This window comes from Colletotrichum phormii, assembly GCF_030913505.1.
Source record: "Colletotrichum phormii strain CBS 102054 chromosome Unknown BDP81scaffold_6, whole genome shotgun sequence".
NCBI lineage: Eukaryota > Fungi > Ascomycota > Sordariomycetes > Glomerellales > Glomerellaceae > Colletotrichum > Colletotrichum phormii.
This window is the reverse complement of record NW_026851448.1, coordinates 213,720-233,832: the sequence shown is the minus strand read 5'-3', so window position 1 is coordinate 233,832 and position 20,113 is coordinate 213,720. Positions and strand designations below refer to the sequence as shown.

General features: G+C 54.0%; 7 protein-coding genes across 7 annotated transcripts; 3 read left to right on the top strand and 4 right to left on the bottom strand.

The window, feature by feature from the left end:
- Nucleotides 1-43: 43 nt before the first annotated feature.
- Nucleotides 44-502, bottom strand: BDP81DRAFT_459339 (RNA polymerase II transcription mediator complex subunit 9-domain-containing protein; the record flags this gene model as incomplete). Its single annotated transcript, XM_060593525.1, has 1 exon — nucleotides 44-502. One exon carries the CDS (start codon nucleotides 500-502, stop codon nucleotides 44-46), a length of 459 nt encoding a protein of 152 aa, XP_060447259.1.
- Nucleotides 503-1,127: 625 nt separating this feature from the next.
- Nucleotides 1,128-3,464, top strand: BDP81DRAFT_422404 (2,3-bisphosphoglycerate-independent phosphoglycerate mutase). The gene is made up of 4 exons (XM_060589985.1): nucleotides 1,128-1,305; nucleotides 1,577-1,929; nucleotides 2,004-2,385; nucleotides 2,436-3,464. Exons 1-4 carry the CDS (start codon nucleotides 1,275-1,277, stop codon nucleotides 3,242-3,244), a joined length of 1,575 nt encoding a protein of 524 aa, XP_060447258.1. The 5' UTR covers nucleotides 1,128-1,274; the 3' UTR covers nucleotides 3,245-3,464.
- Nucleotides 3,465-4,756: 1,292 nt separating this feature from the next.
- BDP81DRAFT_404665 (short-chain dehydrogenase/reductase SDR) lies at nucleotides 4,757-5,410 on the bottom strand (the record flags this gene model as incomplete). The annotated part of the gene is made up of 2 exons (XM_060588917.1): nucleotides 5,182-5,410; nucleotides 4,757-5,101 (listed from the first exon to the last, which is right to left on the bottom strand). Exons 1-2 carry the CDS (start codon nucleotides 5,302-5,304, stop codon nucleotides 4,757-4,759), a joined length of 468 nt encoding a protein of 155 aa, XP_060447257.1. The 5' UTR covers nucleotides 5,305-5,410.
- An 830-nt stretch (nucleotides 5,411-6,240) lies between these two features.
- BDP81DRAFT_392095 (prostacyclin synthase) lies at nucleotides 6,241-8,010 on the top strand (the record flags this gene model as incomplete). Its single annotated transcript, XM_060587657.1, has 3 exons — nucleotides 6,241-6,485; nucleotides 6,598-7,023; nucleotides 7,107-8,010. 3 exons carry the CDS (start codon nucleotides 6,241-6,243, stop codon nucleotides 8,008-8,010), a joined length of 1,575 nt encoding a protein of 524 aa, XP_060447256.1.
- Nucleotides 8,011-8,206: 196 nt separating this feature from the next.
- Nucleotides 8,207-10,980, bottom strand: BDP81DRAFT_479773 (heterokaryon incompatibility protein-domain-containing protein; the record flags this gene model as incomplete). The annotated part of the gene is made up of 6 exons (XM_060594900.1): nucleotides 10,212-10,980; nucleotides 10,064-10,138; nucleotides 9,533-10,030; nucleotides 9,339-9,499; nucleotides 9,040-9,207; nucleotides 8,207-8,757 (listed from the first exon to the last, which is right to left on the bottom strand). Exons 1-6 carry the CDS (start codon nucleotides 10,670-10,672, stop codon nucleotides 8,207-8,209), a joined length of 1,914 nt encoding a protein of 637 aa, XP_060447255.1. The 5' UTR covers nucleotides 10,673-10,980.
- A 44-nt stretch (nucleotides 10,981-11,024) lies between these two features.
- BDP81DRAFT_189516 (T-complex protein 1) lies at nucleotides 11,025-13,321 on the top strand. Its single transcript, XM_060582385.1, has 4 exons — nucleotides 11,025-11,355; nucleotides 11,421-11,587; nucleotides 11,641-11,962; nucleotides 12,012-13,321. Exons 1-4 carry the CDS (start codon nucleotides 11,310-11,312, stop codon nucleotides 13,148-13,150), a joined length of 1,674 nt encoding a protein of 557 aa, XP_060447254.1. The 5' UTR covers nucleotides 11,025-11,309; the 3' UTR covers nucleotides 13,151-13,321.
- A 2,267-nt stretch (nucleotides 13,322-15,588) lies between these two features.
- On the bottom strand, nucleotides 15,589-18,381 carry BDP81DRAFT_189499 (uncharacterized protein). Its single transcript, XM_060582384.1, has 3 exons — nucleotides 18,297-18,381; nucleotides 17,415-18,238; nucleotides 15,589-17,366 (listed from the first exon to the last, which is right to left on the bottom strand). The coding sequence occupies exons 2-3, from the start codon at nucleotides 18,163-18,165 to the stop codon at nucleotides 15,691-15,693; spliced, it is 2,427 nt and encodes an 808-aa protein (XP_060447253.1). The 5' UTR covers nucleotides 18,166-18,238; nucleotides 18,297-18,381; the 3' UTR covers nucleotides 15,589-15,690.
- Between the last annotated feature and the right edge of the window lie 1,732 nt (nucleotides 18,382-20,113).

Below are 20,113 nucleotides of genomic sequence, written 5' to 3'. Positions count from 1 at the left end.
TGGTAGCTTCTCGTAAACGCTCCTTATTCCATCCTTCCTCACATCACTCCGTCTCCATCTTATCCCCCCGTCCCCCCTCCTCATGCCCAAACTTGACCCCCGCGTGCCGTAACCGATCCAGCACCTCGCGCTGCATCCGTATCCTCTCCTCGAGCTCTTTAATCTCCTCCTCCTGCTCGTCGACTGTGCGCTCCATATCCGGGAGCGTGCGCATCTGCGTACGGGCGCGCTGCAGCTTATGCTTCAGGGCATCGGTCTGCGCGGGGACGTCCTTCAGGGACAGCGGCGCGTTGGGGCTGGCGGCGGAACCAAGGGGGTTGGGGGTCGCGCCGGGGCCGGTGCCGGCTGGGGTTGCGCCTGTGGTGAGGCCGCCGACGACGGAGGAGGAGCCCGAGGTTTGGATTGCGGTTCGGAGGCGGGTGAGGATGCCTGTCAGTTCGGTGAGGGTGTCGAGGGCGTCTGGGGAGAGGGTTGGGGGCAGTTCGAGGGGGTGAGGCGGCATTGTGGGTGGTTTCGGGGGCTGTAGATTGAAAGGAGACGTCTGCGTTGGTGACAGAGGTCTGATGAGGATTGTCGGCGAAACAGGTGATTTGTGGAGAGGTGTCGGGCTATTCTCAGCGTCGCGGTAGGTGCGAGATGGAGGATAGTGTTCGTTGGCTGTGTGGTCGAGGCTCCGAAAGTCAATTAAAGCGCAATGTGAAGGTGTTGGTGGGATGAGGTGAGGTGTGGTAAGGTGAGGTGAAGTTGCTCGGTGTGCTCCGCCCACGTCCAGGGTCATGTCAAGCTGGAACGGCAAGGGCCAAGGGGGGGAAAGCTCCGCCGGGGCAAGGAGCTTCCACGGGCGTTTTTAGCGCGGCAGCGATTGGTAGCTAAAAAATTGTTGAAAGTCAACAGAGGGGCAGCCGGGCAGCCCACGCACCGTTTCTGACGGAGATGACACGGTGTATCACACGCTAGATACGGTGGTACATACAGTGTGATTACGGAGTGCAACGGCACGGATCTATTATCGGCGATACTATGACATAACCCCCCACCAAACACTGACACCAGATAAAACAGCCCAGCGCCGGAAAGCTCAGGAAATAGAACAGGTACATTGGCTGGGCTGGGCTGATTCAATCAAATCTCCTCAACCAGCACTTCTCTCACCACCACCGCCGTAAATAAAAGTCTCCATCCCCCGAGAAAATCACGCACTTCCTAGAACTCTCTGCTTTTATCCATACCCCTTCTGTAAAAGAAATTGCTGCACAGAAAATATCCTATTCACCATGGCCAAAACCGACCAGAAGGCCTGCCTGAGTACGTCCAAAGATCTCCCTCCAGACCCTCCAGACCCTCCGTGCCCCTCCGCGAAGCCCCGCGGTGGTGGTGTTGGTGAAGTTGCTGGTGGTGGTGGTGTGAGTGTCGAGACTGGCCACCAAAACCAGAACGCGCCAGCAGAAACAATGCCCTCGCCTCCTCTCCAGCAACCAAAACCCAAATCCAATCCCGATTACATCCTCACCCTTGCCTACATCATCCTCTATCTCCAAGTCGGCTGGCTAATCTTGTGGATCTTGCGTTCCTACAGTCGTGATTGATGGCTGGGGTGTGCCCGGCGCCGACTCCCCCAAGGATGGCGACGCCATTACCAACGCAAAGACGCCCGTCATGGACGACTTTGCCCAGAGCAAGACCGGATACTGCGAGCTCGACGCCTCCTCCATTGCCGTCGGCCTGCCCGAGGGATTGATGGGTAACTCGGAAGTCGGACACTTGAACATTGGCGCCGGCCGTGTTGTCTGGCAGGACGTTGTGCGCATTGATCAGACCATCAAGGAGGGCAAGTTGCCCCACAACGAGGTCATTAAGAAGACGTTCGAGGGTGCCAAGAACGGCAACGGCAGACTGCACCTCTGCGGTCTCGTCTCCCACGGTGGCGTGGTGAGTCCAGATTCTCAACCTATCCTTCCCATTCGAAACTACACGATAGACTAACAACCCATCTCCCTCCCCAGCACGCCAAGCAAGAGCATCTCTACAACCTTCTCAAGGCCGCCAAGCAGTACGGCGTCCCCGAGGTCTACATTCACTTCTTCGGCGATGGCCGTGATACCGACCCCAAGTCCGGCGCCGGCTACATGGAGGAGCTCGTCAAGACCGCCAAGGAGATTGGCATTGGTAAGATCGCCACCGTCGTCGGCCGCTACTACGCCATGGACCGTGACAAGAGATGGGAGAGAGTCCAGATCGCCCTCGACGGTCTGATCAACGGCAAGGGCGAGGAGAGCACCGACCCCGTCAAGACCGTCAAGGAGCGTTACGCTCGCGGCGGTGACAAGGACAAGGACGAGTTCCTGACCCCCATCATTGTCGGCGGCGATGAGGGCCGCATCAAGGGTGAGTGACCCTGCCAACTGGTCCAGGAAAAACTACTAACAGGGATACAGACGACGACACCGTCTTCTTCTTCAACTACCGCTCCGACCGTGTCCGCCAAATCACCCAGGTGCTCGGCGACGTCGACCGCTCCGTCCTCCCCGACTTCAAGTTCCCCAAGATCAAGAACCTCGTCACCATGACCCAGTACAAGGCCGACTACCCCTTCGAGATCGCCTTCAAGCCCCAGCACATGGGCAACGTCCTCGCCGAGTGGCTCGGCAAGCAAAACGTCGAGCAGGTCCACATCGCCGAGACGGAGAAGTACGCCCACGTCACCTTCTTCTTCAACGGCGGCGTCGAGAAGGTGTTCGCCCTCGAGACCCGCGACGAGTCCCAGGACCTCGTCCCCTCCAACAAGTCCGTCGCCACCTACGACAAGGCCCCCGAGATGTCGGCCGACGGCGTCGCCGACCAGGTCGCCAAGCGCCTGGCCGAGCAAAAGTTCCCCTTTGTCATGAACAACTTTGCGCCCCCCGACATGGTCGGCCACACGGGCGTGTACGAGGCCGCCATTGTCGGCGTCGAGGCCACCGACAAGGCCATTGGCAAGATTTACGAGGCCTGCAAGAAGGAGGGCTACGTCCTCTTCATCACCGCCGACCACGGCAACGCAGAGGAGATGAAGTTCGCCGACGGCAAGCCCAAGACGTCGCACACCACCAACAAGGTGCCCTTTATCATGGCCAACGCCCCCGAGGGCTGGAGCCTCAAGAAGGATGGCGGTGTCCTCGGTGATGTCGCGCCTACCGTCTTGGCTGCGATGGGTCTGCCCCAGCCTGAGGAGATGACTGGCGCGAACCTGCTGTCCAAGGCATAAATGAAGTTTTTTTTTTTTTAGTTTTTTTAACCTTTTGTGTTTTGGGTCGGGCGGGATGTGGTTGGCGGAGTTGAGGTGAGGGTGTGTGTCTTTGGCGAGCGGGTTTTCATAGGGGAGAAAACAAAGTTGAGAGGGTGAGTGCCGGCGTGTGTTGTAAAGGTTTATGATGACAATAGACAACCCTAAAGTTATAGAAAATGAGAACACGCTTTGATGACAAGATGTGTTCAGAATGACTGACTTTTTCGCGTCATGGAAGGTTGAACGGGGTGCAGAATCTTGGCTAGGACCAAGGCTGTGATGGGGGTGTCATTGCATGACAACGTGAACTTGGCATACCCCAAGGTCATTATTCCTGGAGCAATATCCGGATGAATGTGGGGGGCAGTCGTTGAGTACTAGCCGTGGACGTAATGTCTCTGTTTGGGAAAGACTCTCGAGTTTCAGGAGTTTGAACTGCAAGTTACACCAAGATTGTTTCCACTACCCTTTCTAGCGACACAACCTTTTGCGCTAGCCCACTAGGGTTTTCAAAATCACGATTCCCAGAAATGATATGAAGGAATGGAAGGTTGGTCCGAGACTTTTGTCGTTGGAGCATTTTAAAGCCTTGCTGAAGTTGTGTAGCGCCGCCTTGATTGTTCTCGTTGCGCAATGTCCCATCGCGAATGTTCATCTTATGGATACGGATGTACGTTGAAACAAATCACGTAGACATCAAGACTTTACGCCCTCGGACTTTCAGAACCTTATACTTGACACGTTGTATGGCAGATGAAGTGTGGGGTTGATACGCAGGTGGTGCCCGTGGGCTGATTGTTGTGTGTTCCTTTTAAGAACCCTCTTCGCTGTAGGGCTTGATTTAGTGATACAAGTAGACGTACATATCTCTAATTCTTCCCGCGTAACACTCTCTTGACATGGGGCGAGAGGTGTTGCAGGAGGTGTTCCCTCTCAAAGCGCAGAGGAAAACACCTACCTTAGGTGAGGTAGACAAGAGCATGAGTCTAAAGACAACTCCACTCAGCCGTCTACGACTACAGCCGAGGGGACTCCTAGGTTGTTACGATTACCTAGTCTGTACGACTTACTGGGCCTTTATTGGTCAAGCTCCAAGTTTCACTTACCATTATACTCTTGTAATACGCGGATAGTATGGTACGAGGCATGCCATATTTTCCGCTACATACTACCTTAGAGGAATTTACTTTGAACTTGACGTTAGGCTTTTGTATCATGAACGCCAGAACTAGTTTGCATCACTTCTGACATCGTGACTTTCTATTTGAGTTTCGTGATCCCCACAGTATTATTCTTCAGCCCAGGCGGAAACTCGATAGACCGGGGTGAGAGTTCAAAAACATGGTTTCGACGACTCCATGATTCCCCATCAAAGTCAAAATCGACGACTACTAAAAGAGATGATCGCAAATTTGGAGAGGCAAGAGATAGAGGCAAGGTAGAATGTCTTTCAAATGTATATCATCGCCTGCTTAGACTATTTCAAAATGGCTAATACGTCATGACGTGGGTTCCACCGTCAATAGACCAAATGTCCCCGGTAATGTACGCCGCATCAGGCGAAATCATAAAGGCCAACAGCGCGCCAACCTCCTCCAGCTTGCCCAGTCTGCGGAGCGGGACCCTCTTCAGACCCTCCTGCATAGCCGGGCTGGCGGCGCTGATGCCCCTCTCGAGGGCGGCCGTCAGGATGGGGCCGAGGGCGACGGTGTTGCAGCGGACGTTGTCCGGGCCGTAGGTCGCCGCCGTGTGCCGGCTGAGGGCGTGCACGGCGGCCTTGGAGGCTGCGTAGGCTACGCGGATTGGTTCCGGTGTGCCCATGTAGTGACCACCCATCTTTACGTTTGTCAGTTCTCTTATTTCTCCTTTTCTTGTTTGTTTTTTTCAACATGTGATGGGGAGAGGGGTTGACTTACACTAGAAATGTTGATAATCGTACCGCCCCCCGCTGCCTTCAGATGCGGCAGCGCATACTTGGTCGTCAAAGCATACCCCGTAGTATTCACCAAAAACGTGCGCTGCCACACCGCGGCATCCATATCGAGCACCGACTGATTTCGTACAGCTTTACGAGCTAAACACAATGCTTGCTGTGCAACCTGTGCTGCTGTGCTGTTACAACTTACAGACAAGTTAGTTAACAAGGCAGACTGGGGATCGCATCGTTACACCCCCGGCAATGCGGAACCGAAACCGAGACCGGGGCAACGTCTCTACTCTTTAGGCCTTTGTGGTTTCATTGGCGCGCGGGCGAGGAATTAACAACGCTTTTTCCCGCCAAATGCTGGTTCGGCCCAAGAGCTTGGCGGGGGAGTCGATCACCCAAGCTTGACGGATAGCTCCCCCTCCAACTCCTGTCCCTGACTCTCCTGCAAGATATGCCTCGAAAAACCACACGCCATGCTATTGCTGCGGCACATGTATCGCACCTTTTTTGCATATCTTTATTATACGCGGATAGCCTGAGCAATTAGAATGCGGTCTCGAAGCTGGTATGACCCAATGAGAGAGAGCAGCAAATCGTAATCCTACCCCCCCTTTCCTTCGCCGAGGTCGCGTTTGCCCAGGATCCCCCTCTTGCTTTAAGCTACCCAGTCCTACTCATGGGATAGGAACCGAGAAAAGGCAAGGCAGTGCAAGTTGCATATGCGAAAAGAAGGTTTGGGCAAGCTCATCTGAACCGTGCCTTGTTGAACAAGACCTGTACCTGTCACCCTATGTTTTGATGAGACGGCTTGGACGTAGAGTCCGAGGAGGTGGAAGCGAGGAAGGGGAAGGGGGGGGGGGGGGGGGGGGGGGGGATTGGACGAAACGAGTCCAACGACTTATATAAAACCACCAAGGACGTCTTCTCAGACTCCCTGACGAAGAAACAACGACTCTTTCCCTATTCTACCCCCTCCTTATCGTAAGCTTGTTTCCCTTTCGACCAGCTCTTACTTCTTCCCGACAACGCTTGATCCCTTCTTGCAACCATGGCGGATTCCTCGAGCGTGGCGACCGCAGTCGCCACGCTGTTGGAGCGCTTCAGCTCGACCTCCTCCGTCAAGCTGATTGCCTCCGCCGTGCCCCTCGTCTTCACGATCCTGATGGTCATTGACAAGTTCGTCTCCGCGCCCGTGGATCCCCGCGAGCCCCCCGTCGTCAAGGGTCTTCTCCCCATCATCGGTCACTGGATCACCGTGAGCACTTCGTACTCGGGTGTCTACGAGAAGCTGGCGTAAGTAAACTTCCGTATCGTCTTTGACCGGATACGCCTTTCGGGGGCAATACCCATTAGAGGTCATCACAACCAAAAACACGGCACTAACACCAACTCCCACCGCACACAGCAAACGCACAAAGCTCCCCATCTACACAATCCCCGTCCTCGGCAAGAAAATGTACGTCATCAACAGCGCACCCTTGGTCCAGAGCGCCATGCGCAACAAAACGCTCGAGTTCGGCGCCCGCATCGAGGAGATTGGCCGCGCCATGGGCATCGACCCGGAAGTTACCCACCGTCTCGTGAAAGAAAACGCCGTCGAGGAGATTTCCCGCGTCACTATCTCGGCCCTGTCCGGCGAGAACCTGCTCAACCTGAACCTGAGCGCGCTCGACTACATTGGCAGCCGCTTCAACGAGGTCAAGCCCGGTAGCCCCGAAAAGATTGATGATGTGTTTCACTGGGCTCGTGGATTGATTGGTGTTGCGACGACGAGGGCTTTATATGGCGAGCGTAGCCCGTTCAACAACTTGGAGCTGGTTGACGCTATCTGGTACGTAAACTCTTCCTCCCTATCCTATTACCAGCTTCTGCTGTTTTACCTGTGGATATCCAGGACTGACATCCCCGGCGCAGGACATACGAAAGCGGCATGGGCAAGATGCAATACGGCTGGATCTCCAAAATCATCGCCGGCAAAGCCCTCGAAGCTCGCAAAAAGATCGTCACGGGCCTCGTCGGCTACTATATGCGCAAAATGGACCAGGGCCCAACCGTCTCCGCCACCATCCGCGGCCGCGCCGAGTTCTGGCGCGGCTTCGGCCTCTCGGACATCATGCTCGGCGCCATGGACTCCCTCCCGGCCGCCTCGACCGTCAACACCGCGCCCTCCATGTTCTGGCTCATTGTCAACGTCTTTGCGAACCCCAAGTACCTCGCCCGCGTCCGCGAGGAGGTCGAGGCTTCCGCCGCGCTGGCCATAACTGCTGAGGGCGGCAAGCGCGTTGCTACGATTGATGTTACGGAGCTGGTTAAGTCGTGCGCGTATGTAGTGGCGTGTTACCGCGAGACGCTGCGCTCGGAGAATACTGTTACCGGTAGCCGGACTGTCACGAGCAAGGATACGACTATCACGGACCACGAGACGGGAAGGCAGTATCTCCTCAAGGAGGGTGTCGAGGTGCAGTGGAGCGCGTCCGTGATGCACAAGAAGCCCGTCTGGGGTGAGGATGGCGAGGCGTTCAACCCGGAGCGGTGGCTTAAGAACACGCCTGAGATTGCCAAGGGGTCCAAGGAGTCGTTTGTGCCGTTCGGTGGTGGCAAGCATCTTTGCCCTGGTCGCAGCTTTGCGTTTGCCGAGTTGTTGGGCGCGGTGGCTTGTTTGGCTGTCGGATTCGAGCTTGAGGGCGTGCAGGTGCCGGATCATGAGATGCCGTTTTCTACTTCTGGTCTTCGATCGCCTATTTATGGAAGCAAATCTAGCAAGGCGACTCTTTCGAGGCGGGCTGGTTGGGAGGATGTGGAGTGGAGATTCAAATAGAGGATCGAGGTGTTTCTTGGCAAGACGTGTAGGGCTTTCTAGGGGTTGATATATATGACTGGCGTAGGATAGGGGCCCATTCTGTCCATAGCTATAAGACTGAGATGAATACCATCAGAAATTTCGTTCTTATTCAGTCTTGACCATCACAGCTCAGCTCGCAGGATGATTGTGTTATCTCGACATGTTGCGTGGCTTAGACCAGAAGAAACGCGGTCTCGGCGAGTTCAGGAGCGTTGAGCCGTCGTCTCAGCTTTGAATCCAGCTCCTCAATATCGTTTGGATTATCTCCCCAACCACGCGCTTCGTCGCCCCAATTCATGATGCCAGCAGTATAGCAGCTCCCGACCATTGTGAAGCGGTGCACACCCATGATGCTCTCCATCTGATGGACCCTCGAAGACTCAGTGCAGATTGTTCCGACGTGTTTCCTCAGCACGTAGGGCATGAGTCTGCCTTCAAGAACGCAGAGTTCATCCCCCATACACATGCTGCCCGGGCCCAGCCCGATTTGGCCTCGGTCGGTAACGAACAGCCGGTCTCCGGCAGCCATGGTTCGGACAGTATCCTCCATCCAAGAAAGATCATTTGCCTCAGACCGCTCTTGCAAGTCGTAATCCTTGAGCAAGCGGATGAGTATGTGTGATTCACCGCCATCTAGGTCATTGCTCCACGACTGTTCATCGCCAAGTGCCGTCGAAGCTTGGAACCATATTTTGGGCACTCCCTTTGAGGATATAGCGTCAACTTCACATCCTTCAGGACATCTCGCAGCCGTGTCAGCGAAATCGCCCGGGAGATCTTGGCAATGGCTCGCTGGCTTGAGCGCTCCCACATAGTGCCTAAAGATCCAGTAGGAAACTTTTCGTCGTTGCCTAAGTTTCATTGGCAATAAGTATCTTTGATGTTCATTTGGAATCCACATAGACATGGAGAGGCAGTCTGCGATGATCTCAAGGAACGGTTTTCTGTAGAAATGCCGGCTTTTTTGTCTTCCGAAAATTGCCCGAATCTGGAAAATGGCCTGACCAATGTTTGAGAGATCATTCCGAATGACCTGGCTGACGGTATCAATGACGCCGCAAGCTACGCCTTTGAGAATTAGGGCAGATCGCTGCCTCTCTTCTTGAAATGGCGGGCCTGACGTATATCTGATCATAGTGGGGAGGCAATGGACTGGCTTCCGCCGGTCTACGTCTGCACTGAGCAGCCCATCGAGATGTTTTCGAGGCAGTAAGTGCTTAGTTGCAACTTGCCGAGAGTTCGATGCGGTTTGCCGAAACCGTGCCCGGCTTGCGTTGAATTTGAAAGATGCCTCCTCTGAAGACGATGTCGTCTGTCATCGAAACCAGGAACCATGTAATCGGAAGACCAATCTGGCACCCAAGAGGGAATATCTTTGCGGCTCTTAGCAAGTAGGTCTTGAGTAGTCATCCAGAGGAGACCAGTGTCGCGGATGATCTCGTATGCTGCGTGAGAAAAAAGCTCCCTAATGTCAACCTCGTAGTCAACCTCGATCCACAATTTGTTGTGTTGGAACAGATTTTCCTTTTTCATATGCTCGGCAAGTTGAAGAAGCGCAATTATCTTGTCGCGCGGCTCCGAGGACTTGCGATTGCGGAATCTTCTTAGAAGCCACAACAGAGAGTTGTTCGTAGTGAAGTCCACCATGCTGCCAACCATGCCCAACCCGAGGCCAGCAGGGCTGATAGCGTCTGCTTTACCTGACAGGAAGGTAATGACTTTGGTTAAGTCCGAGTAGTGTGTTGCGGGTGATTGTAGGAATGTCCGAGTCGCGTTTCCAATGCAGATAAAAGGGATCGAAGCACGGCCATAAACAACAGTAAGCTGTCGAGCGACGCATGCCTCTTGGACAATCCACATCCGATTCCACCAGTCGCTTGTTGCAAAATGTCGCATTCGTTCAGAAACCAGTGGCAAGTGTGCCTCTTTGAGCATTGGCTTCACGTCTTTCTGTCCCAACGACTGAGCCGCTGAAGCCATGCGGTCAAGAGGACTTCTGGAGAGTTCCACAAGAAGACTGTATAGACACATGATCTCTTCATGATCTGTCAGTGACCCCGGTCGAGAATCTTTCCACTTGTCCCAGAGCTTCAGGTGCTCCGTACTCAAGGTGTTCCCATAGGTCCGGGTCTCCATATTCCAGCCGGCCGCAAGCAGTCTCCGGGATTCGGCCTCACTCATTGCGCTGAAAATGGTCCGGGGGTTCTTCCCTAATTTTTTCAAAGCGAGATGAATAGTCTCTTCGACTTCGATCCAGGCCATCTCCGACGTAGGCAATGACTTCCGTGGCCGAGCCAAAGATATCGCGCATCAAACCGACTTGTTGACCTTTTTCGGCTGCATCATCTTGATTGATGCATAGGGAGTCGACCCAGAAAGTTGCGGGTTCTGTCTGTTTTCGAACAGCACGCAGGGCCCTGTCCAAATTGAAAGTGATCTTGTGGATCTTGCCGTTGACGGTGATTTGGTTTGATCGCTTCGAACCCCCCCATGCATATGATAAGGCTTGGTACTCATGATCTCGATCGGCCACATACAGCCTAGATTCGAGGTCGTCGAGCCATTCTCCTGGGAGGAGCTGAATTAGTCGAATCTCAGTGAGGGCAAGTTTCTCGTCACACGTGAACGTCGACATCATCTGAGCCAAGCAAGTAATGAACAAGCTTTTCTAGTGGCTAAATTGATGGGCGAGGGCGAAATTCCTTTTTTAATGGCAAAAGAAGGCGATGAAGTAGGCAGACACAGGAGAGGCCGCCAAGTCAGCCTGCATCCCGCGAGGCCGCTGTTTGGCGTGATAACATTCTTTCGAATTGTCGGGATCAGCTCATAGAGGCATGCCGCGTCGTGGAAAGGTTAGAGAGAAAGCACCGATATCTCAGGCTGTCATCATTAGTATGTTCGATGCAAGGGTGTAGCAAGAAACCAGGATATCATTCATCCTCGTAAGCTAGGTCTGGCAGTCGGCGATTTCATACACATCAAGAGAACGAGAGGAATTGGTGATGTTGAATTTGCGCCTGGGTTTTGGCGGGGAACTGGACAGGGGTCTTGAGTACCCCTCCTCAATTACATAATCCAGCTAAGGTAAGGCAGCCACACCTTGGTCCGTGCCCGGGGAACATCACGAAAGGCTGCAATAATTTTTTGGAGCTCCAGAAGCTTCTTGGGCCACGAACAGCACAAGTACAGCCTCCCCCCGCGACGACAAACGAATCCCGAACATACCGTCGAGTGTATCCCCTACAGCTGTACTCGTCGCATCGAAATCGCCCAAAATGTCGTTCGGAGGCCAGACCCCGACCATTATTGTCCTGAAAGAGGGTGCGCTACCCCACCGCCTTCCCCTTGCCGACCTGGAAACTGTGACTGACGAGCATGTTGCGCAGGAACCGATACCTCTCAAGGCAAGGGTCAAATTGTCTCCAACATCAACGCTTGCTTGGCTGTCCAGGCCACGATCAAGTCTACCCTTGGTCCCTATGGAGGTGACCTTCTGATGGTTGATGCCAACGGCAGGCAGACAATCACCAACGATGGTGCTACTGTTATGAAGGTTGGAAGGACCACTAGGATCAGTTTGAGAGTGTCATACTGACGCGTATGTAGCTCCTCGACATCATCCACCCCGCAGCCCGAATCCTCGTCGACATTGCGAGATCACAAGATGCTGAGGTCGGTGACGGCACAACGTCCGTCGTCGTCTTGGCTGGAGAGATCCTGAAGGAGATCAAGGAGCACGTCGAGCAGGGCGTCAGCTCCCAGGTTATTATCAAAGGTCTGCGGAGAGCGTCTATGATGGCCGTCAACAAGATCAAGGAGATCGCTATCGACACCAACGAGAGCAACAGAAGGGAAACGCTCGGCAAGCTGGCGGCTACCGCCATGACGAGCAAGCTGATTAAGCGCAACACCGAGTTCTTCACAAAGAGTAGGTTTCGATGCGCTCATCTTGTAGCCCATATGCTAATGCGGCGCAGTGGTCGTGGACGCCGTCCTCTCCCTGGACCAGGACGACCTGAATGAGAAGTTGATTGGCGTAAAGAAGATTCCCGGCGGTTCCCTCACCGAGTCACTATTCGTCAACGGTGTCGCATTCAAGAAGACATTCTCCTACGCCGGTTTCGAGCAACAACCCAAGTCTTTCGAGAAGCCCAAGATTGTGTGCTTGAACGTCGAGTTGGAGCTCAAGGCTGAGAAGGACAACGCCGAGGTCCGCGTCGAGCAGGTGTCCGACTACCAGGCCGTTGTCGACGCTGAGTGGCAGATCATCTACAAGAAGTTGGAGGCTATCTACAAGACGGGCGCAAAGGTTGTGCTCAGCAAGCTGCCTATTGGCGACTTGGCTACCCAGTTCTTTGCAGACCGCGACATCTTCTGCGCTGGTCGCGTCACATCCGAGGACATGGAGCGTGTGGTCCAGGCCACCGGCGCCACCGTCCAGTCCACATGCTCAGATATCCTCGCGGAGCACCTGGGTACCTGCGGCAGCTTCGACGAGCGCCAGATCGGAGGAGAGCGTTTCAACTTCTTCGAGGGCTGCCCCGAGGCCAAGACCTGCACACTCGTCCTTCGTGGCGGTGCTGAGCAGTTCATCGCCGAGGTCGAGCGCTCGTTGCACGACGCCATCATGATCGTCAAGCGCGCCATCAAGAACCACACTATCGTCGGTGGCGGCGGTGCCGTCGAGATGGAGGTCTCTGCATACCTCCACCGCTTCGCCGACAAGAACATCCCCCACAAGCAGCAAGCCATTATCAAGAGCTTCGCCAAGGCTCTCGAGATCATCCCCCGCCAGCTCTGCGACAATGCCGGTTTCGACGCGACCGACATCCTCAACAAGCTGCGCGTGGAGCACCGCAAGGGCAGCACCTGGGCCGGTGTCGACTTCATCAACGAGGGCATCGCCGACATGATGGAGCGCTTCGTCTGGGAGCCGGCGCTGGTCAAGATCAACGCCATCCAGGCCGCCACCGAGGCCAGTTGCCTCATCCTCGGCGTCGACGAGACGATCCGCAACGAGGAGAGCGCGCAGCCCCAGGCCCCTGGTCAGCAGCTGCCCCCGGGCGCCGCACAGCGCGCTCTGAGAGGTAGAGGACGGGGTATGCCTCGTCGGTAAGGAGGGGAGGTTTATGACCGGGTTAAATGAATGAGAATCAAAAAAGGAAATCAAAATCAGGAATCGATGAAATGGCGTCTGTATGATACCTAGAACTGGTCCCCAGGGGCTTTGGCTTTAAGAAGTCCGAATAGACTGGGTCATTTGTCGTCTGTCATGAACACCTACTCTCCAGTCGGGGGCAGCCTTTGAAAAGCCACGGCCTGAGCCATTGTGTTGAAACCTAAGCAGGTGCTGAAAATTCTGTGAAGCTCCCTCCAAGGTCTTGGCTTTCTAATAGCCTGTTTTGACTTAAGCAAGGTCAGGTATCAGCTCTGGGAAGGTATCAAACGTGCAGTAAACATGCCCTCTCCATGCTACTCTGCAGACCATACAAGGGGGACTTCAATCAAAGCCTGTGGAGGTGTCAAGAATGCAGTGAAAGCTGGGTCGCTGGGTCGCCTTTCGTTTAAGTGGCCTCAAATTCGGCGAACATGGTGGTCGCCTTACGCCTTAAGTTGCCTCTCTCTGTGCGAGTCACCGCCCAATTGACTTCGATCTTTAAATCTGGACTTCAATCAAAGCCTGTGGAGGTGTCAAGAATGCAGTGAAAGAGTGAAGCTGGTGGTGGTCGCGCCTTATTGGACGCCCTGCGCTGGTTCTAAAGTTGGCGAGCAGAGATTGGTGGTCACCTTGCGAGATGTTGTCCAACTTACAGTCTTTGACTCCGGGAATCAAAGCCTAGGGCGGTGTTTAGAATGCTATGAAATTCGGAGGTTTTTGATGTCCCATCGGCGCATCCACTCAGAACCCCCCCCCCCCCTTCTATTGCCATGTATACACTACGATGAACAAGCTAGCGTGTAGCCTCAGCAGACTTCCTAACTAGTTATTGCTAACTGATCCTCCGATGATAGACAGCATCTGGCGGTAATGCAGAGTTGGAATTGAGAGACTGGTGTGCCCATGGGAGGACCAGACATCTCGGTAATACATCTCAATGTGAGCTTCGGAAGCTGGCGCAGGTGCCTCTGAAAACATGTCACGGAGAATAAGAGTGTACAATCTGACATTCACAGTCTCTGGACTTGGTGTGTATTCGATGACCATCTCATCTCCTCCCAGACGATACCTCTCGAGAGTATCTCCAAAGCTTTCATCTCCCACACCCGAACCTTGAGCCTCCGGCCGGTCGGTGAGAAAATCCAAGCACTCGAAGAAATCCTTCTACTCGGAATCCTTATATCGTATAAGCCAAATCCCAACACATGCTCATCGAGGGCTGAGGATAGAAAAGGTGATACTAGGTCCGTGGGGAGACTTGCTCCATGACTTTGATACTTAGCCCCCTGGTCCTCTCCATCTTGTAATTATCTTGGAGACAGCAAGAAATGCAGCAAGGTCGGTCTCGGTCAGGCGAGGGACCAAATATGTGAGTACATGTAGGAGGCCAACTGTCTAACAGGTCACAGCCCGGGGGTGCGTTAAAATTGCAGTGAAGGAATTTCATGTCCCTGGGTAGGTAACTCGGAGTGAATGTGCATTTCATTGGCTCGATATCCAAGCCTCCCCTCCCATCCCAAGATTGATCTTGAAGACAAGATAATACCCGTCATTATTGTATATGAATTCAAAATCTTCTCTACAAAACCCTCGTGTGCCATTAAGATTACAGTGAAGCTGTAATTCATTGGCTCATGCCCGCATGTCATGGAGGTGACCAGACGGTCATAATGATTTCACATCTAAGCACCGCCCTCCTCACCGCCCGTCGCCCGGGGCCAACGACTGGAATGTACACCCCAACCGATTCAGCTGTACAAGGAAGAGGCAGCCCAGTCGAACAGCATCGAGTCCTTCTCTTGTCTCTCGGGGGCTTATTCTCGACGCTCGACACACTGCCACCTTTGTTGAAGATGTTTTGCATTCCGCAAGGTGGAACCCCGAGGTCACACGCACCGGCTCCCATGACGAACTTTTCATCCACCCAGGAATGTGATGTAAAAGTCGAACATAGGAGAAAAGAAAAGTCTCATAGCCGCTGTTGGCGCTGTTGGCGAGTCACATAATGTTGGAAAAGGCACGTTGATTCACAATCACAGTCACGTTTGGTCAAGTAGTTTCAAATCCATCCCAAATTTAATTCATCGTATCTCTTCTATCGCGTAATCCCAGAACCCAACCGTGGCGAAAGGCACACTCGGTCGCCCAGCGCCATAAAATGTCGGGTTCATGTTCATTCCAAATCCCATTGCCGTATACCAGAAAAATAAAAGCCAGAAACCGCCGCTGATCGCCGAAAATACCCAAGTCATTACCGAAGAAACCCCCCTAAACCGAACATTTTGATACCCCATTGTGATAGTACATCCGTCCAGCGAACGAAGAGCGTCGCGATAAACCCGTCGTCATTACATGGTCCCGTGGCGGGTGCTGAGAAAGACCAAGATCAAGCACAAGCGTAAAGCGTCATAACGTACACGTTGCTGAAGAGAAGAAGTCGTGACACCGTCCTACACCTTTCCGAAAGGGAACCGTTTCGCCAAAGAGAGTGTTATCCATCATGAGCTGCCGAAGAAAACGTCATCGTTGTTGGTGAACATGTTGACTGGGTCGTCGAATTCTTCGTCAAACTTGCTCATCATGAGCATGTTGGACTCACGGTCAAACTGAACTAGTCCATCTTCGGTTGTGAAAGCCTTCATGTTCATGAATTCTTCATCGGGATCGCCGCCCAGGCCCAGGCTTGAGATGCTGGTGTTGCCGATGGGACCAGCATTGCCTCTCATTCCAGCCAGCAGCGAATCATCGCTGAAACCAGAATGGTTGGGCTCGGCGTCGAAGAACTGATTGGGCGGTGGCGATGAAGACTGGGAAAGTTCCGGGGGGGTGTTGTACTCGCTCTTTGCTGGTGATTCTGGTTGCTGGGGCAACGAGACGGGTGCCTCCATCAGGGCCTCCGGGGACACGTACTCGGAATGGTGGCTCGCAGCCGGGGAAGTCTCCAAGTGCGAATGCCGGTGAAGGCGTGGAGGAGAGGAAGGCATAGGTGCGGATGAGCTTGTGGTGATTTGAAGGGGCATGTCGAAGTTTCGGCGTTCGTCCATGTCGCCCATCTCGAATTGGTCGTCAGACATCATGAAGTCGTTCTCGGGGGAGTTGACCGCAGAGCTATCTGAGTAGCCGGACTGCGATGAGGTAGAGGCGGTCGACTTGTTCTTGGTCCTTGTGCGAGCCGACTTGTTGACGCGCTCGTCCATCTCGGGGCGGTGCTTGCGGGGACGGCCGCGCTTCACAACCTTCTTGACGATACCATCAAACGCTCCAATGCACATGCCACGTTGGCGATGGCGAGTAAGAGCATCGTGGCGGGCAAAGCTGTTGCCGCATTCGCAGGGGTAAGGCTTGATGCCGGTGTGGATCTTGGCATGTCGCTTCAAGTCGTGCTGGCGAACGAAGCACTTCTTGCATGAAGGGCATTGGTATTGGCGGTCGTTCAAATGGGTCTGAACGTGGGACTTGATGTTTTCCTTGCGTCCAAACTTCTTACCACAGTCCTCGAAAGTGCAAGTCCATTTGCCATCTGCGGCATCGGGCCCAGTGATGTAGTTAGCAATGTCATCAAGTGTGACGCCGGTTTCAGTCTTGGTTTCCTCAATGTTGATGCTTGCAATGCTCGCGGCACTGGCAATGCTGGCAAGAGACTCGGTACGGCGATGAGGTGAAGAAAGGCGAGAATCATCAAAGGATCTGTCGTCAAAGGATCTGGAAGGCGAGATAGAACCGATGGTCATGTTGGGGTGGTGGAGATCAGGCCGGTTGTCAAATGCACTGTGGAAGTTCATGAGAGGAGTGTGAGGAGTCGAGTGCTGGGACATGTCGGAAGAAACTTGGAGATCGTCAGAGAGGCCGTCGTAGCCCGGAACCTCCTGGATCTTCAGGAACTCGTTGTTGAAGTTGTTCATGTTCATGAAGTCCGCAGTCGGGACAACCTGGTCGTACAGACCATGGGGGATCTGGGGTTGTTGTTGAGGGACCGTCATGACGTTCTGCTCCGACTGCTTACGCATCTCCTCAAAGATATTCTGAGTGCGTTGGTTGGACTTCCTCACGGGCTTGAGAGTCTCCTCCATGGACTCGTCGTATCCCTCAGCGAATCGACTCGGCCTGGCAGACATGGGCTCGTGCTTGACGGCCCTGTCGTGGGGTGTCTCCATTGGTGTTGGGGGGAAGTAGTCTAGATGATGTAAGTGACTGAATGACGATGAGTTTGGCGAGAACGTACTGTTTGCATCCTGGTGTGGTGGTGTCATTGGTCTTTGCACCTGCTCAACGCCCATAGTCTCGAATTTGTTGACTCTGTCCATGATGCCGTTGCTGATTCTCCGTGAAGACCGTCTTGTGCTTGCAGTCTCGTCCTCTGAGATCCAGCCCTGAGGGGTGTTGGGAGTGTCGCTAAAGTTCATGAACGAAGGGGTCGAGAGAGCACTGTCAGAGCCAAAGAGCTCAAAGTCCTTGTTGCCTCCCATGTTCGCGCCGTAGACCTGCTGGCCCTTGGCCATCATGTCGTTCATCTGGTTTCCATACTGGTTGTACTGGATGGGAGACGAGTCGAAGCATGTGGCGTCGAAGCGCTGTGCCTGGGGCGTTCCATGGGGGGACATGAGGTAGTTTTCATGGTCATTGGAGGCCATGTACATTTGCTGTCTCCGGTGAATTTGTTGTTGTGAGTGTTGTCGAAGGTGTGCCTGCTGGCGGGGGCCCGGGCGTGCTTGAAAGCGTTGCTGCTGCGCTTCTCGCAGTACATGCTGCGGTTGTGCTAGTCCTGTGTTAGTAGTCATACTTACCGGTGCAAAGTCCTGCCTTCTTGTGTCCAGGCTGAGGCCTCGGCGGTGGCCGAGAGCTCGTTGACGCTGGACATTTGGGGGCAAGGGCTGGATCTTCACTGCTTCGAATGCCGTCGGTGTCGAATTTTGGCGTCGGTGTGCTCTGTGACGGGCATGAAGATTGCTGGTTTGGGTGTTATTGGACAGCATTGTGTCGCAAGGTTGAGTCCGGAAGGGATTGTCGTCGGTCGGTTGTTGTCGATGGGAACCTATGGGTCCGAAACTGGAGGGGTGTAAGTTAGCTTTGGTTGTGATATTGGTGTTGCGACGGCGAGACTTACCTCACGCAGCGCAAGCAGAAGTGCCGGGCTAGGGGGTAAGAGAGGTTGTGCTCAGTCTTGGTAGACTTTGCGGGTTAAACAGATGGTATCTAGTCTGTACGCCTTATCCAGGCGAGGTAAGAAAGATGTGAGAGCTCGGAGAGCGTGCTCTCTACCTAGGCAAAGGTAAAATTGTCAATTGGCAACAAGAGAGGTTTGGTTAGATACGCAAGAAGGTCTTGAAGATCTTCTTAAGTAGCTGTAAGTGGTAAGGGTTTGTGGTTTTTGGTTTTGTGGTCTTGAGAGGAAGTTGGCAGTTCAGCCGCGCGATGGACTGGTAGATGGTTGTCTTCCTGCAGTAGTGGATTTGACGGGAGGGGAGGGGAGGAAATTCAAGATTCCACTCTGGAGATAATCTGGGTGGGTAGGAGAGGTAGTAGTAGTCTGGAAAGACGAGGGACGAGGGAGGAGAGCGGCAGTCAAACAGACACAGACCACAGGCAAGGGAGTATAAGCCTGGAGTTTGGTGGGCTGGCGGGTTGGAGGGGGGAGCTGTAACTGAGGAAACCATCTCAGACCAGGCGACAAGCGATGCGATGGGCCGTGGTGGTGGTTACCAAGGCGTCATGGGCTTTGTTGACGTCGTTTCCACAGCAACGGGCGAACTTGCGCCTCAAGCTCCCCAGGGCAGGTCTCTCTTTCCCGCACCTGCACGGCAGCGGCACACCTTCCCCCTGCACCCCTTGCCCTTGCCGTGCTGCACCTTCTCAGCTGCAACGACCGAGACGGCGCTACCAAGTACCCATGTACATATTCGTACAGGAAAAGGCATGAGCTCCGATACGTACCTAAGCTGACCTCCCACGCTCCTTCTTTTCCAAGCTTCAATATCTGTACTTGCGATACATTTTCCCTCTCGTTTCCTCGCTTTTGGCTGTAGCGTCATCACGTACCCTGATGTACCCCATCGTGAGGATCCCGTCATTGCGGCGGGTTCCTCCCAGATGGCCCATCAACCACGGCCACCAGGCCACGAGCAATCTTTAAAACAAGTCGTTCAAAGACAAGGACCTCCTGGTTCTGCACCCTGCCGCACCTCGCGGTCGCATCGTATCGAGGCCAGGTTTTCTTCAAGTCGAGTTTGGCTACTGAAGTTTGATGCTAGCTAGTTGCTTACGCAGCGTATCGAAATCTCGATTTTATTGATCTTTCAAGTTTCTGGACACCCATCCGTACGAATACCCATCTTTTGCGACTGCCGTCGATGCCAACCTTGCCGAGGCATAATCCTATAATTACCATCCAGATATATCAACACAAGCTCCAAAATACGCTTACACCGCAACAATGTCGTCGTGTCGTTCCTTGCTATAGCTGACGCAAAGTGGGCACAGAAACAAACATCCCCGCCCAGATCAAAAAAAATACTCCGTCTCCGCAGTCAAGAATCGGACCAAGGACGTGCGTGCTCCCTCCCGGACTCGTCCAACCAGCACCTCGATTTGATCACCGATCGCACAACCCTGGCAACCGGACGTCCAGCCCGACGTGTGGAGGACAGCCGACGGCGCAACCCATCCATCCGTCCATCACGCCCAAGACTGCCATCGCCTGTAGCGTAGGCGCGCGCCGTCTCATTTTACCACCGGCTGCCAACCACGCGGTACCGACGATGCACAGCAGCAGCCGCCGTCGTGCGTTGGTGCAGCCACACTCGAGAGTTTATGTTTCACACGCCGCCTGCCACCAAGACAAGATGTTTCTAAGGGGCCAGACAGAAGTCTATCCTCATCTCCCTTTTGTCCCTCGTTACCGCCATTTCCTTCAATGAATCCTTC